The sequence below is a fragment of the Oryx dammah genome, unplaced genomic scaffold, assembly GCF_014754425.2.
Source record: "Oryx dammah isolate SB20612 unplaced genomic scaffold, SCBI_Odam_1.1 HiC_scaffold_6, whole genome shotgun sequence".
Taxonomy (NCBI): domain Eukaryota; kingdom Metazoa; phylum Chordata; class Mammalia; order Artiodactyla; family Bovidae; genus Oryx; species Oryx dammah.
This window is the reverse complement of record NW_024070190.1, coordinates 5,263,331-5,279,676: the sequence shown is the minus strand read 5'-3', so window position 1 is coordinate 5,279,676 and position 16,346 is coordinate 5,263,331. Positions and strand designations below refer to the sequence as shown.

The following is a 16,346-nucleotide window of genomic DNA, read 5'->3' as shown; positions in this document are numbered from 1 at the left end:
GCAGTATCAAGAAGTGTCATTTGAGTTCCCCTAAGGAATTTCACAGGGAAATTGAATGCTACAAAGTGACTGTTTTTTCTTTTTATCAGATCTCATCCAGCCCTGTAATTTTAAGTATTGATATATAGGTATTTAGATCAAGTCTGTCTTTCTCTGTTGGTTATTTGGGCACCTTGAGGTATTAAATGACCAAATCCTACAGACAGGTATTTCACATAGGAATATGGTGTATGTGCTTTTATTATTTCTCTAGAGAGTGATAAGTTTTTGCTAAGCAATTAACATAATTTAATCAGGTTTTACTTTTATGATTAGAGGCTCTTAAACTCTCAGTTACTGACTTTATGATGGTTCTTAGGGGAAAAGATGTGACTTCTGACAAAGTTAATTTTATGCTAAGAATTTATTCCTTGAATTTTGTTGATTATGAGATTTTTCTGTATGCCAGAGCTATAACTTACCCTGACATGCATCCTTTTTAGAGTACGCTTTCTGCTTGGGGGGAGACATGGAGAATTTAAATTCCTTCCTCCGCCTGGGTATGCTCCTTGTTATGAAGCTGTTCTGCCAAAAGAGAAGTTGAAAGTGGAGCACAGCCGAGAGTACAAGCAAGAAAGGACTTACACGCGGGACCTCCTGGGCCCCACGGTTTCCCTGACACAAGCTGCCTTCACACCAATCCCAGTGGACACCAGCCAGGTACCGGCTCATCAGCTGTGATTGCAGCGTTTGAATCGCAGCCAATCCTATGTGCAGTGGGTTTCAGACTCCTTGGACTGCAACCTGTAGGAATGCATTTCACAGTAATACAATTTATATGAATAAGTGAAGCAAGTTCATAAAATAATGCTTACCTTTACTGTCTCCACTTACTCACTTTGAGTCTGTTCTGTTTTTTTAAAGTGTTTTTAAGTCACTAAATTGATTTGATAATGTACAATTGGACCACAACCTAAGTCAATGCTTACTAATTTTAGAGTGTTTTTTACCTAAGGTAGTAGTGGAATTTTAAATTTCTTCTCCTTGCCTATATACAGTTGCCACTTTAAAGTGATTTAAATGACTTTTATCTCAGGTAGAGATTGAGATCATAAACTCTAGAGTCAAAATGTCTTGGATCCAGTGCATACTCTGAGACTTGAAAAAATTACTCATCTCATTGATTGGAATGCTAAGAGTATGTTCAGTGTATAATAAAGAACATATTGGCACCATCAATGTTAGCCATTATTCATGCTCTTCTCTTTCATAGATGTGAAATTATCCTGACACTGAACTGAGTTAAATATTGTTTTATTTTGATGGTGAAGTAACTTCAGTCCAGTTGGTTAGATATTCATTGTTTGTTAATTAGCTTTCAAAGATCAGAGGCATTGCTTCTGAAGCCTGATACAGAATTAAGAGCAGGCCTTAGACGCCTCTGTGGTTTAGTGCCTTGAAACGTATTTCCTATCTCTCCCTGCAAGCTATTTATATGCTGCATAACATAAGCATGCTTTGTTCGTGGCTCACATTCAATTTGTGTTGCCATTGCTGGAACAAGGCAGGGTGTATATGGTGCTTTCAGAGTTGAGCAATAAGCATGATTGGAGGATGGAAATGGACTGGTACAGACAGTGGGATTCCATGGTGTCACTAGCATTTAGGATTTCCTGAGACCTGGATAATCTCTTGTTTCGAAGGGAAGGAGGCAATGCTGGCCTGCTCCCCATGGAAACTCCACCCCATCCATGGACATTGTATGCAGTTGCCTGCTATCTGTGATGAGGGACTGATTGTGGGGCAATGTCCATTCATCATCAGACATGTACAGCCAACCCCTCACCTTGAAAGTCATTTTTGTTCTTTATAAAGAGGCCATTAAACTTCCCCTTTTAATGGAAACATATTCAGATTTTTCCCCCTGAGGCTTATATTTAGAAACCACTGAAAGTAACAGAGTTAAGGGATGATATAAGTCATTGCCATCAGATATTTCTAAACTCAGCGGATTATGTTTTGGACACTGAATTGCCTTCCTCCTGGCCTGTGAATGCTGGCCAGGTTGGTTTAAGAACTCTGGAGTGATTTCCCTTTTTGAATAATGCGTATTTCAGTGATTATCCCACATCCATTAAGACTTTTTTTTTTTAATGATGGCTGTCTTCAGTAGTCCTCTGTTTGCTTTCTTTCTAAATTTTGTTCCTAAATTCCCCAAATTTACCTGATAATTATTTAGATACCTAGTTTTATAAATTTAGAATGGATTATCGGGAACCTAGTTGTATGATTACATTTTAATGGTTGAGGAGACAATTTTATTTAGTTCCATTCACAGTCAGAACAGTTAACATTGCATTTTCTTGCATTTGTTTCTGATGTATGTTTTCTTTTTCTCTTTTTTAAATTTTAGATTGTGTTGCCTCCCCACCTGGAGAGGATACGAGAAAAACTGGCAGAGAATATCCATGAGCTCTGGGTGATGAATAAAATTGAACTTGGCTGGCAGTATGGTCCGGTACATAATTTTGAAATTTATTCTCAGATTCTGTTAATATATCTTTCTGAAAATATTACTTCTTCTCACTCATCCTGCTGTACGGTGACATGAATTGTTCTGATTGAGTTTTTTCACCCTAAGCTTTACTTTGTGTGCAGTTGTTCTTTATGAGAGGGAATGATGTTAGTGGTGGGGTCATTGAAGGATGGCTTAGTTGCCTAGACAATTGAAAAGTTATTAATATTCAGGTTGAAAGTTACATTTTTTAAAATCAAAGTTAACATATACAGACACTAAGGCATTGATTTCTAGGGACCTTAGGAAGAAATTTCATTGAAACTGAAAGTGAAAACTGAAACTGGAAAGAAAGAAGGTAATTTACTCTCCTTCTTGATGTTGCTTTTAGTCCCAGTTGTATTTAGTAGTATAAGTCCTCAGGGCAGAGGTTCATAGTTGGTTTCATAAGTGGAAGACAGGCTGAGAAAGAATCATTGCATATGTTTCCAAATGATTATTGTTTAGAGAACTTAGTTTATAGTTTATCAATAAAATTTAGGTAAAACCAAAACGACTTCTCATGTAATACCAGAATATTATACACCTTTTTTAGCAGGACTGTGGCAGCGCTTTCACTTTTATGATATTAATAGTCCAACTATCCCAAAGTTTATAACACTTATATTTGATTGAATATAGAAATGAATGTATTCAGCCCAGTCATAATTTATTGCATTAAGCTTTGAATACTGACATCTAGTATTAGTGTTAGTAGTAATAGCATGCTTGTTGTTGATTAGTTGCTAAGTCACGTCTGACTGTTTATGACCCCATGAATTTCTTGCCAGCCAGGCTCCTTTGTCCATAGGATTTCCCAGGCAAGAATACTGGAGTGGGATGCCATTTCCTTCTCCAGGGGATCTTCCTGACCCAGGGATCGAACTCGTGTTTCCTGCATTGAAGGCAAATTTTTTACCACTGAGCCACCAGGGAATACCATGCTACTTTATACTGATTCGTATGTTTATTTATTTTGAGCTTTGTCTTTTCACTTACAGGTATTGGGGTAATCTTCCTAATAGCACCCCGGGCTGTGAGTTATTATTTCAAATTTACCAGTGATGCCACTGCCAATGATTCAAATGCCTTGACAGCTAGTTACTGTGCTGGAACTAGGATCCAAATTCTCTAGCTTCTAGTCTAGAACTGTTTTTCACTATAAGACTTGCTGATGCATGATCAGAAATGGGATCCTTTCATTAATTCAGTGATAGTTGTCAAATCAGCAAGCACTTTAAGTACCTTATTAAGTATGTGGTTTTATGCAATATTCTTTGACTTTTAAAAATTGAGGAAGTGAATGAGTGTTAAATAAGATATTTATCATTAATTAAAGTCAGTAAGAAGTGAGATATTGTAAAAGTATTCCTAGTCAATTGACAGAGGAATTACAGACAAAATTTACCATAAGATTTGAGATAGGGAAAGACTTGAATTAGAGACAAAATTCAGAGAAAGATAATTACAGGCTAGGATTTAAAAAGATCTCATACAAACAAATAACTCCCCCCCACACCAAAAAAAAGCATAGTAACAGGAATTGTTTAATAGTTTTACACTCAAAAAAGATGATTTCTATTGCAAGCTTCTATAGGTTGCCTAAATGATTGCATTCTACAATGAACTTCGTTATGTTTCTTCTTCTAAAAAAAGAGGAAATATAGGTCTCATTATTACCTATTCTTGCAGTTAAATTCAGTTCATTTCCACACTGTAGCTTTATTGCTACTAGTTTGCAGATGCTGAAAGGGAGCACAGCGCTTCTGAGCCAAACTGTGGCCAGTTACGCTTTACCTGGTCTGAGACTGATGACAGCAACATCGGGTTTTACGTGCCTCCAGCGGGGAGATTAAGCACTTGGTCTGTTGCTGTGGTGCTGGCACCTGGTGCCTTTCCTGGGACAGGGAATAGACCAAATACTTGTTGAAAGAACGAAATGGTTTTTTTCTTAGGTCTTACTCTGGGCAAGCACAACCACAAGTATCCTATCAGATCAGTAATTTGGGAGAGTCTCAGACTGACACGTGAAGAGGTTTCACGTTGTCCTTCCGTCTCATAGCTGACCTTGTGTCTTCTTTGATTCGGGCTCTCCTGAAACTCTTTTCCGATCAGTGTCTTTGATCCCTGACTTTATCATCTCTGTTATTCTAGACTTAGGTACACCTCCTACTGAGAGCAATTCCATAAATTCTTTAACATTCTAAATGGTGTGTTCCAGTTTTTCTCTGAGTTAATGTTTTAGAAGCTTTATTGAGATGCAGTTCACATGCTACACAATTCATCCGTTTAAGGAGTGCAGGCCCATGTCTGTTGTTATTGTTTCTCCCTGCCAGTTACCTTTTATTTTCTAATTTATTAATTTTAAATTGAAGGATAATTGATTTACAATATTATATTGCTTTCTGCCGTACAGCAGCATGAATCAGCCATAGGTATACATGTGTCCCCTCCCCCTTGACTCTCCTTCCTACCCCATCCCACCCCTCTAGGTTGTCACAAAGCACTGCTTTGAGCTCCCTGAATCATCAGTGGGCTCCCATTGCTGTTTTGCATGTGAGAGTGTGGATGTTTCCCTGCTGCCCTCTCCATTCGTCCCATGCTCTCATACCCCCCTGCCCCGTGTCCACAAGTCTGTTCTCTATGTCTGCGTCTCCATTGCTGCCCTGCAAATCGGTTTATCAGTACCGTCTTTCTAGATGCCATATATATGCATTAATATACAATATTTGTCTTTCTGACTTCACTCTGTATAATAGGCTATAGATTCATCCACCTCATTATAACTGACTCAAACAGGTTCCTTTTTATGGCTAAGTAATATTCCATTGCATAGCAACTGTGTTTTTCTTTGGAGTAGTTTGAACTCTTGAATAAATTGTGGATTTTTGTTTTTATTTTTTGCAAAGAAATTAGTTTCTTTAAATGTCTTTAGGGTGTATTTCACTGGAGCATCATGTGAGAGCTCTATTTTTTTAAAATTAATTTATTTTTTTATTGACGGATAATTGCTTTACAGAATTTTGTTGTTTTCTGTAAAACCTCAAAATGAATCAGCCATAGAGATACGTATATCCCCTCCCTTTTGAACCTCCCTCCCCATCCCACACCTCTAGGTTGATATTGGGCCCCTGTTTGAGTTTCCTGAGCCATACAGCAAATTCCTGTTGGCTATCTATTTTACATATGGTAATGTAAGTTTCCATGTTACTCTTTCCATACATCTCACCCTCTCCTCCCCTCCCCCTGTACATAATTCTGTTCTCTATGTCTGTTTCTCCATTGCTTCCCTGTAAATAAATTCTTCAGAACCATTTTTCTAGATTCCATATATGTGCGTTAGAATACAATATTTATCATTCTCTTTCTCACTTATCTCACTCTGTATAATAGGTTCTAGGTTCATCCACCTCATCAGAACTGACTCAAATATGTTCCTTCTTATGGCTGCGTAATATTCCATTGTGTATATGTACTACAACTTCTTTCTTTTTTATCCATTCATCTGTCAGTGGACATCTAGGTTGCTTCCATGTTCTAGCTATTGTAAATAGTGCTGCAGTGAACACTGGGATGAATGTTTCTTTTTCAATTTTGGTTTCCTCAGGGTATATGCCTAGGAGTGGAATTGCTGGGTCATATGGTCTTTTATTCCTAGTTTTTAAAAGGAATCTCCATACTGTCTTCCATAGTGGCTGTATCAATTTACATTCCCACCAACAGTGCAAGAGCGTTCCCTTTTTTCTACACCCTCTCCAGCACTTATTGTTTGTAGACTTTTTGATGATGGCCATTCTGACCGGTATGAGGTAATATCTCATTGTAGTTTTGATTTGTATTTCCTCTAATAATGAGCGATGTTGAGCTTTTCTTGTGTTTGTTAGCCGTCTCTATATCTTTCTTGGAGAAGTGTCTCTTTAGGTCTTTTTCCCGCTTTTTGATTGGGCGCTCTATTTTGTGGAAAAACATCAGGCAGATCCATTCAAGCCTTCATCTGTCCCCTTTGCATACTATTTGCCTAACCTTATATTTGGTACTATGGTCCTCAAATTGAACAGAACTTGTTTTAGTGAGTTTGCCTTTTTAAAGAGCTCCTGGTTTAGCTGAGTAATAGACACACAAACAATTACAAACTAAGAACTATGATGGATATGCTAACTGTAAGCGAGGAATATTTCCCGCTCTCCTGGTGAAATCAGGACAGGCTTCCAGAGGGTAGTAAATACTTGATCTGAGCTCTGCTATTCCTGTGGAAGAGCAGTGAACCTGGAGGCAGGAAGAAGATCAGGGAGAGGACTCGGGTGAGAGGTGGTGAGGTTCCCAATTGTGTACTGGCAGGAGGGATGGAGAGATAATGACTGCAGATGCTTTGAAGAAGTTCAAGTATGGGAAGTGCTTAAGAGAAGGAAGGAAATCTGGATAGATTTCTTTGACACTCAAGAGGATGATGGGGACAGTTACTCTGTGGTGTAGAGAGTAAGTGGAAATTATATAGATAGAGAGTAAATTGTCTTTGAACTTGGGCACATTCATTTTTACCTTTATATTTAGCATTTATTGTTTGGTTTTGCAACTCACGGCTTCATTTCCTCACTTACACCCTTAAGTAAATAAGCTATGTGCTCTTCTGTAAGTCCTGTTCATTTGCAATGATCAAAAAAGAAAAGAATAACTATCTTGTTTTTAACTTGTCAGCTCCTGAGTACTTAAAAAACATTCTTGCTCGTGTTTTCCTACTTTTTTATGTGACATTTATAAAACCTGGTAATTATTCCAAGGGAGTAATTTGTTCCCTGAGAGCATATGGCTGTGATTGAGGTGTCACTGTGGCAGTAATGCTTGTGTAATTTAGGCCTCTAAGAAGACAAAAATCTAATTACTAATGCAAGGATATAGAACATCTTTCTCATTAATTCAGTCCTAAAATCTTGAATTTAGTTTATTCTGATTGCTAGCTCTTTCAAGGATTAATATGAAAAGTATCTGTGGGATATTACCTGGCTTTGGTAAGGCACTGGAGTGGCTTGTGAGAGCAGAAGTAACTTACATGGGATGAAATGAACAGCTGGAAGGAACCACCACCAAGAGTTTGTATCAATCAGTCATGACGTTAATTGATGTCTCTAATCTGTGTCTAAACATGTAACAATAACAACTGAGTTATTACTACACCTTCTTACCTAGAGTTCATCTCAGAGTTCATCTCTTTGCTTTACAAAGCATTTGTTGCATGCCTGCCGTGTGCCTGGCATATTCTTGGTGCTGAGAATACGTTATCAAAGAACAAAAGAGGCCAGTCCCTATTCCTTTGGTCTTACATTCTTGCAGTTGCGGGCAGACAGACAACCCCATAAATAAGACCCTAGTCTGTTAGCCAGTGGTAACTGTTATGGAAAAAAAAAAATAGGTGAGTAGCAGATGGGCAGATTAGGAAGGTGGGCAGGACAAGCCACATTGAGAAAGTAAGGTTGAAGCAAAGGGTGTAAGTTGCTGTAAGAGTGGGCATGGAGGTTTCAGGGCAGAGCAGATGTGAAAGCTGGGACTGACTGGGAATGGTGGCAAGGAGAAGATGTAAGGTAGCCCAGACAATGCCAGGCTTACCACTGACCCTGAGCATTAGCCCCTGCCTGAGGGATGACAGAGGCAGCCTTGCTGGGATGAAGGTCTCAGTTTCCCTTCTTGCTTCCCTCCATGCAGTTGGATAACCATCCCTAGTATATGATCTTAGAAACTGTTATATGCTGATTTCCTGTTCTGTTTCAGGTTAGAGATGACAATAAGAGACAGCACCCGTGTCTGGTGGAGTTCTCCAAGCTGCCTGAACAGGAACGCAATTACAATTTACAGATGTCACTCGAGACCCTGAAGTGAGTTTCTTAAATTTCTCATTTTCCTCTCTGTATTCCCTGAAGGAAACAAGGTGTTGATATTACAGTTTAATTTATTTTGGCTCCAGTTAGATTTTTTTCATAATGCATTGGTGGATTGAATCAATATTTGTTTGGACTAGGCTTTGAGCATGTTACTTTATGACTTTGTGGTGTTTCCTAAAGGGTACTCTATGGATGTTTATGGGTATTTGGGAATATAAGGATTTTGCCATTGTATTCAGTACTTCTGAGATTGTCAGTCATAAACTGTTACTGGTGTGTGACAAGATAAGTGAAGATACAAAAACGACTGTTTCAGAATTTTTATACCAGTTAAGGTATTGCACTGAGCTTTGAATAATGACATGCATTATTAGTGTTAGTAGTAATACCATGTGCTACTTTATGCTAATTATTATATTTATTTATTTAGAGCTTTTTCTTTTCACTTACAGATATTGGGTTAATCTTCCTAATAGCACCCTGGGCTGTGTGTTATTTCAGATTTACCAGTCATGTCACAGCTGAGGATTCTCATGGAGTTGTCAAATGTCTTGACAGTTAGTTACTAGTTGTACTAGATCAGGGATCCAGTTTCTCGAGCTTCTCATCTAGAACTGTTTTTCACTATAAGACTTGCTGATACGTGATCAGAAAACGGAATCCTTTCACTAACTCAGTAATGGTTAGACGGTTGTCAGATAGTAAGTACTTGTGAAGTACTTACTAAGTATATAGTTTTGTGCTTTTCCATCCTTGTTGGACTTGAAGAACTGGATTTGTTCCAGTAGATCACTTATCCTAATACCTGCTTATGTTAGGAATGAAACAATACTTTTTTCCTATTTTTGTTTTGTTTCAGTTTTGTTAAGGGTAAAGAGCTATTTCTATTGAAATTATTTTACCAAAGATCTAGAACATAAACACTGTTTCAAGTTCTATGACTTCAGCCCAAGTATATATCTGCAAAGATGATGTAGTGATTTTCATTATGAAAATAAATAAGTAAATAGGGCTTTGAGTTTAGGCTCTGCTGCTGCTGCTGCTGCTAAGTTGCTTCAGTCGTGTCCGACGCTGTGCGACCTCATAGACGGCAGCCCATGCTCCCCCGTCCCTGGGATTCTCCAGGCAAGAACACTGGAGTGGGTTGCCATTTCCTTCTCCAATGCATGAAAGTGAAAAGTGAAAGGGAAGTTGCTCAGTCGTGTCCGACTCTTCCCGACCTCATGGACTGCAGCCCACCAAGCTCCTCCATCCATGGGATTTTCCAAGCAAGAGTACTGAAGTGGGGTGCCATTTCCTTCTCTGAAGTTTAGGCTCTACTAGTAACTTAGAAGGGAAAGGAATATGTGAATACAAATCGAGTAAATGGAGAAACCACTGCAGGTAACTAATGACAAAGCTTTTCTGGAATAAGGACTGCAGAACACGTCACTGTGACCCTTGTGCCTCCTTTTCGCATCTCCTGTCTTCCTCTGTGATCTTGATGTGAAGCTTGCACATTTAGCTTGGTAATTCATGACAGCCCGTTGTTTATCCATCTCTTGAAACAAAATGCTTTTATTGAAAGTTCATGGCCTAAGATAATTTCATTAAATTTGTGGTACGTTCCCTGTAATTTTAACAATTGACAGCTAAGCCAGCTGGGCAAATCCTGGGTAACTTGTAATGCAGAAGTCTGCATATTCACATTCAGCATGTTGGACCTTTGCTACACGTAATCTAGAGTCATTCCTTTCAGTTCCTCGTGGCTGGTTTGATTAGTCATGAGACTGCACATACCATGGTGCTGTTGCCAATGGTGAACGCTAATAAACATTTTCAAGAACTCGTTCTTAATATTTACACGGTGTTATGATGAACTCATTTCACTTGTTTCTTTAAAATTTAAAATAGAGCTCCTATTCTCCAAAATTCAAACTATGCCCAATTTCAGTAATTTAAAGAAAGCTTAGTACTTTCTGTGTTTCTTGCATTCACTTGGTTAGTTACAGGCACTAGACAGACTGGGTAAGAACAAGGAATCTAGATGATTGGATGGTTAGGATTTAAGGACTTGCTTCTCCAGAGAGAATCGTAGTATCTCTGAACCTTAGACTTTCTATTAGTAGCATCAGTTTAAAATGAGGATCATAGTATATCTACTTCGTGAAATTGTAGTAAAGATTTAATGACATACAACTGCTAAAGCCTCTAGCGCTATCATGTCTAACAGAAGAAGCACTCTATAAAGTTTAGATGTTTTTTCTTTTTTATATATACTATGGGGGAGATTAGCAACTTTACTCATTAAATCCTGAGGAGTGCCAAGTAACAAATAAGCAAATGATTATTTCAGAATATTCCTTATTTTGGATTTGTGGTGATTTCATGTGAATATGATTTTTTGTTGTTGCACTTTATGTGATTTTGTCTTGTAAATTGTTGACAGATAGCTAACTTCCAGATTTGAATGGTCATCTGTACGTTGTACAGCACTACAGAAATTCTGACATCCTCTTTCAAAGCAGCACTGTACCACCCTAGCCTAAGCTGCCTTTTTTTGAAATTGAGGTATAATTGATGTACAATGTTGTATTAGTTTCAGGAGTATAGCACAGTGATTCAGTTATCTATACACACACACACACAGACACACACATAGTCTTTTTCAGATGTTTTTCCTTTATAGGTTACTGTAAAATATTAAGTATAGTTCCCTGTGCTATAAGTAGGTCCTTGTTGGTTTTCTATTTTGTATGTATTAGTGTGATACATGAATCCCAACCTCCTAATTTATCCCTCCCCTCCTTTGCCCTTTGCTAACTGTAAGTTTGTTTTCCATGTCTGTGGGGCTGTTTCTCTGTGTCATATTTTAGATTCCACATATAAGTGATACCATAAGGTGGTTGTCTTTCTGACTTATTTTACTTAGTGTGATAATCTCTAGGTCCATCTGTGATACTGCAAATAGCTTATTTCATCCTTCTTTTATTGCTGAGTAATTGTTCCATTGTGTATGTGTGTGTGTGTGAGTGTGTGTGTGTATGTATTTATCACATCTCCATCCATTCATCTGTTGATGGACATTTAGGTTGCTTCCATGTCTTTAGCCTAAGCTACTGCTATGCCCCACCCGAAATTATAAAACTATCCTGACAGATACAGTTAAAATATTAACCTAGCTCTTCTCTTACCCATTCTGCCCACTGTAGCCTGCTGAACTTTTTCCAAATATTTAGTTTATACCATTTTCCCTATTTGAATCCTTTTTTTTTTTTTGAGGTGCACATTGCTTTATTTAAAATGGATAACCAACAAAAACCTATTGTATAGCACATAACTGTTCAATGTTATTTTTTTGTTTGTTTTGATAGCTTTTTAAAAAAAATTTTACTTTATGAATTCCTTCTTATTGCTCCTGAGATAAAGACAATACCCTAATTTGCTTAGTGGTCCTTCAAGGTCCTTCCCTTCCAGCCAGCATCATCTTATAGGAGGCTGCTTTTATTTTCCCTTGCTTGATATCACACTAGCCTTTGTTTTGCCTCTCTGCACGTTCCTTTCCCCTTTGTGTCCACTTTCTGTAATACTCTCCTCCAGGCCCTATTCTTATCCTTTAGATCTCACGTCACTTCAGGCAGCATTTGCTGAGCTGCTTGACTCAATAAAGCCCCATTTGATCGGCACTCAGCCCTTTTGTATCTCTCAGCAGAGAATTTTTCTTTGTATAATCACAGGATGGCTGCTGTACTCCACCAGACCTATTATGTAAGTTTCTTTGTTTCTTTTTTTTTTTTTTTTCATTCATTTATTTATTTGGCTGAGTCGGGTCTTAGTAGTTGCAGCATGCCAATCTTTCACTGTGGTGTGAGGGCTCTGTAGTTACAGCATAAAGGCTTACTTGCTCCGAGGCATGTGGAATCTGAGTTCCCTGATCAGGACTCAAACCCCTGTCCCCTTGCATTGCAAGGCAGATTTTTAACCACTGGATCGTCAGGGAAGTCCCAGACCTACGTTTCTTGAGGGCAGGCATCTCCCTTGCTTTTAGGCACCATCATTTGCACTTTACACAGAGCTCAGTAATATTTGTCAAATGAATGAATCAACAAATAAGCAATAAAGCTCAGCCTCTAGGCAGGCTTTTACACAGCAAATGCTTATCGTAGAGACAGGGTGCCTTCTGTTCTCTCTGTGGCTTTGTGCCAGTCTGTCTCCTCTTCTTGTCGGTGGCCTTATACTTGAAGTAATAAAATGCCACATGAACCTATTATTGCCACTTAATCTTATAGTCAAGATGTACTGAATGTATATATAAGCTACTGTGGGAGACAGAGGAGTCAGATGGTGAGCTGACCCCTAGCACGTCCTGTTCCACTTCCTCTACTCTGTTCTTGTCTATTAACCTCTGCACAAGCTTCACGGCTCACACTGCTCTCTCCCAATCTTCTGCAGACCTTAAAACCATTTAAAATGGGTAAATTGAACAGTATTAAGTCAAATAAAATTGTCTTAATAAAGATTACATAAAGACCATTACTTCGGGGCTTCTCTGGTGGCCCAGTGGCTGAAACTCCATGCTCCAATGCAGGGGGCAAGGGTTCAATCCCTGGTCAGGGAACTAGATCCCACATGCCACAACTAATACACGGCACAACGAAATAAATAATTAAAAAAAAAAAAAGACCATCACTTCATGGGAAATAGATGGGGAAACAGTGGAAACAGTGTCAGACTTTATTTTGGGGGCTCCAAAATCACTGCAGATTGTGACTGCAGCCATGAAATTAAAAGACGCTTACTCCTTGGAAGGAAAGTTATGACCAACCTAGATAGTGTATTCAAAAGCAGAGACATTACTTTGCCAACAAAGGTCCGTCTAGTCAAGGCTATGGTTTTTCCAGTGGTAATGAATGGATGTGAGAGTTGGACTGTGAAGAAGGCTGAGCACCGAAGAATTGTGGTGTTGGAGAAGACTCTTGAGAGTCTCTTGGGCTGCAAGGAGATCCAACCAGTCCATTTTACAGGAGATCAGTCCTGGGTGTTCTTTGGAAGGACTGATGCTAAAGCCGAAACTCCAATACTTTGGCCACCTCACGCGGAGTTGACTCACTGGAAAAGACTCTGATGCTGGGAGGGATTGGGGGCAGGAGGAGAAGGGGACGACAGAGGGTGAGATGGCTGGATGGCATCACTGACTCGATGGACGTGAGTTTGAGTGAACTCTGGGAGATGGTGATGGACAGGGAGACCTGGCGTGCTGCAGTTCATGGGGTCACAAAGAGTCAGACCCAACTGCGCGACTGAACTGAAGTGAAAGACCATCTATACGTCTTCCTTGGAGAAATGTCTATTTAGGTCTTCCACCCATTTTTTGATTGGGTTGTTTGTTTCTTTAATATTGAACTTCATGAGCTGTTGTGCATTTTAAAGATTGATCCCTTTTTAGTTGCTTCGTTTGCAAATATTTGCTCCCATTCTTAGGGTTGTCTTTTCAGTTCCTTTATGGTTTTCTTTGCTGTGCAAAAGCTTTTAAGTTTAATGCTCTGTGGTGACGCAGATGGATCCAATGAATGGGGGTTATGTGGGTGGGAGATCCAAGAGGGAGGGGAAATATGTATACATATAGCTGATTCAGTTTGTTGTACAGCAGAAACTAACACAAGATTGTAAAGCAACTATACCCCAATTTTAAAAAAAGATCATATAGAGACAAAAGAGTTCTTACTCAAAGAACTTGGTGTGCTTAATAGTATTAAATAGATTTCTTAAAAGATTCATAGTTCTCATTCAAAAGTCTCCTTGAATTAGACATAAAGTGCTTAGATATAGTATCAAAAAATCTGTAAAAGAAAACAAAATCAATACTTTAGATCTCATTGAAAGTAGAATCTTTTGTACTACAAAAGGAACCATGTAGAAAATAAAGACATAGGGCACAGAGTGGGGTAAAATAGTTATAAATCATGTAAGTTTACATTTGTTGAATTTGTGGTAAGTTATACATATGCCAATAAAGAACTTGTACACAGAATATATAGGTAACTCTTACAACTACATAATAAGAATACATACAGCCCAGTTAAAAATGGGCAAAACATTTGAGAACATATTTTAATAAAGATATGTAAATGCCTAATACACACATGAAAAGATGGTCAACATCATTAGTCATTATGAAAATGCAAATTAAATCATAATGAGATACAACCACACATATTAGAATGCTGCTGAGTCACTTCAGTCGTGTCTGACTCTGTGTGACCCCATAGACGGCAGCCCACCAGGCTCCCCCGTCCCTGGGATTCTCCAGGCAAGAACACTGGAGTGGGTTGCCATGTCCTTCTCCAATGCATGAAAGTGAAAAGTGAAAGTGAAGTCGCTCAGTCGTGTCCGACTCTTCGCAACCCCATGGACTGCAGCCTACCAGGCTCCTCTGTCCATGGGATTTTCCAGGCAAGAGTACTGGAGTGGGGTGCCATCTCCTTCTCCGACACATATTAAAATGGCCATATTCAAAATGACAGATACACTCAGTATTGTAAATGTAGAAAAACACTGAAATCTACATGTATTACAGGTGGGTATGTAAAATGGCCCTGTCACTTGGTGGTTTCTGAAAGGTTAAACATAAATTTATGATGCAGCCTAGTGGGAGAAATATCAATAACCTCAGAAATGCAGATGACACCACCCTTATGGCAGAAAGTGAAGAGGAACTAAAGAGCCTCTTGATGAGGGTGAAAGAGGAGAGTGAAAAAGCTGGCTTAAAACTCAACATTCAAAAAACTAAGATTGTAGCATCTGGTCCCATCAGTTCATGGCAAATAGATGGGGAATCAGTGACAGACTAGGGGACAACAGAGGACGAGATGGCCAGATGGCATCACTGACTCAATGGACATGAGTTTGAGCAAGCTTTGGGAGATGGTGAAGGACAGGGAAGTCTGGTGTGCTGCAATCCATGGGGTCGCAAAGACTCAGACATGACTGAGTGACTGAACAAGAGCAAAGCGATTCCCCTCCTCCATACCGACACAAGAGAAATAAAACCCTATGTTGACACAAAGACTTGTACATGAATGTTCATCGAAGTGTGTGCATAGAATCATCATACATAGCGGCCCCAAACTGGAAACTTCAAATTTCAATAAACTGATGAATGGATAAACGAAATGTGATACAGTCATACAATGTAATACTATTGAGTGATAAAAGGAAATATACTACTAATATACACTACAACATGGATTAACCTGAAAGACATTATGCTAAGTCAAAGGAGCCCGGCATGAAAGAGTTAATATTATTCTATCTATATGAAATATTCAGAAAAGGAAATTCTATAGAGACAGAAAACAGATTAATGATTGCTTGGAGTGGGAATGATGAATGACTGCAAACAGGCTTGGAGAATCTGATGGAGTAATGGAAGTATTCTAAAACTGGTTTGTAGTAATGGTCATTCAGTAATAGTCATTACCCTTACTTAATGTATTAGGCAGGGCTCTCTATGTTCTAATCAGATTTCTTGGTAGGCATGCACTTGAAGTTTAGTAACCTGGATTTGAGATAAGTCTCAATATTATTGTCATCCTTGAGTTCCCTAAGAGCTGGTTTGGTATCCTGCTTGACCCTTTCATAGCCGTATATATTTGTCACCACAAGCAAGACACTTCCTTATAATTAACTTTTGTCTTAGTCCTCACTGGCCTATTAGTTTATCCCAGAACTTAGCATGGGACCTGGCACACGGTGGAATTCAAAAGATACTTACCGAATAGATAAATGAATGGAAGATGATGGCAGGGAGCTTTCTGTTCCTTGGGCAGTGTTTGAGCAAGCATAACCTGTGTTCTGAGTCAATTTTCTATTTTTCTATTGCTGGTCTTATTTTAATTGGCACATTGTTTTTTTAAATAACTTCAGTTATTTATTTTTGGCTCTGCTGGGTCTTCGTTGTT

General features: G+C 38.8%; 1 protein-coding gene across 1 annotated transcript in view; it reads left to right on the top strand.

Annotated features, from left to right (window-relative positions):
* Positions 1-16,346, top strand: part of LOC120865404 (ryanodine receptor 2-like) — an 803,227-nt gene that overhangs the window by 456,023 nt on the left and 330,858 nt on the right. The window contains exons 22-24 of the mRNA XM_040242681.1: positions 483-699; positions 2,393-2,497; positions 8,297-8,400. Coding sequence (XP_040098615.1) covers positions 483-699; positions 2,393-2,497; positions 8,297-8,400 — 426 coding nt within the window. The remainder of the gene's footprint in view (positions 1-482; positions 700-2,392; positions 2,498-8,296; positions 8,401-16,346) is intronic.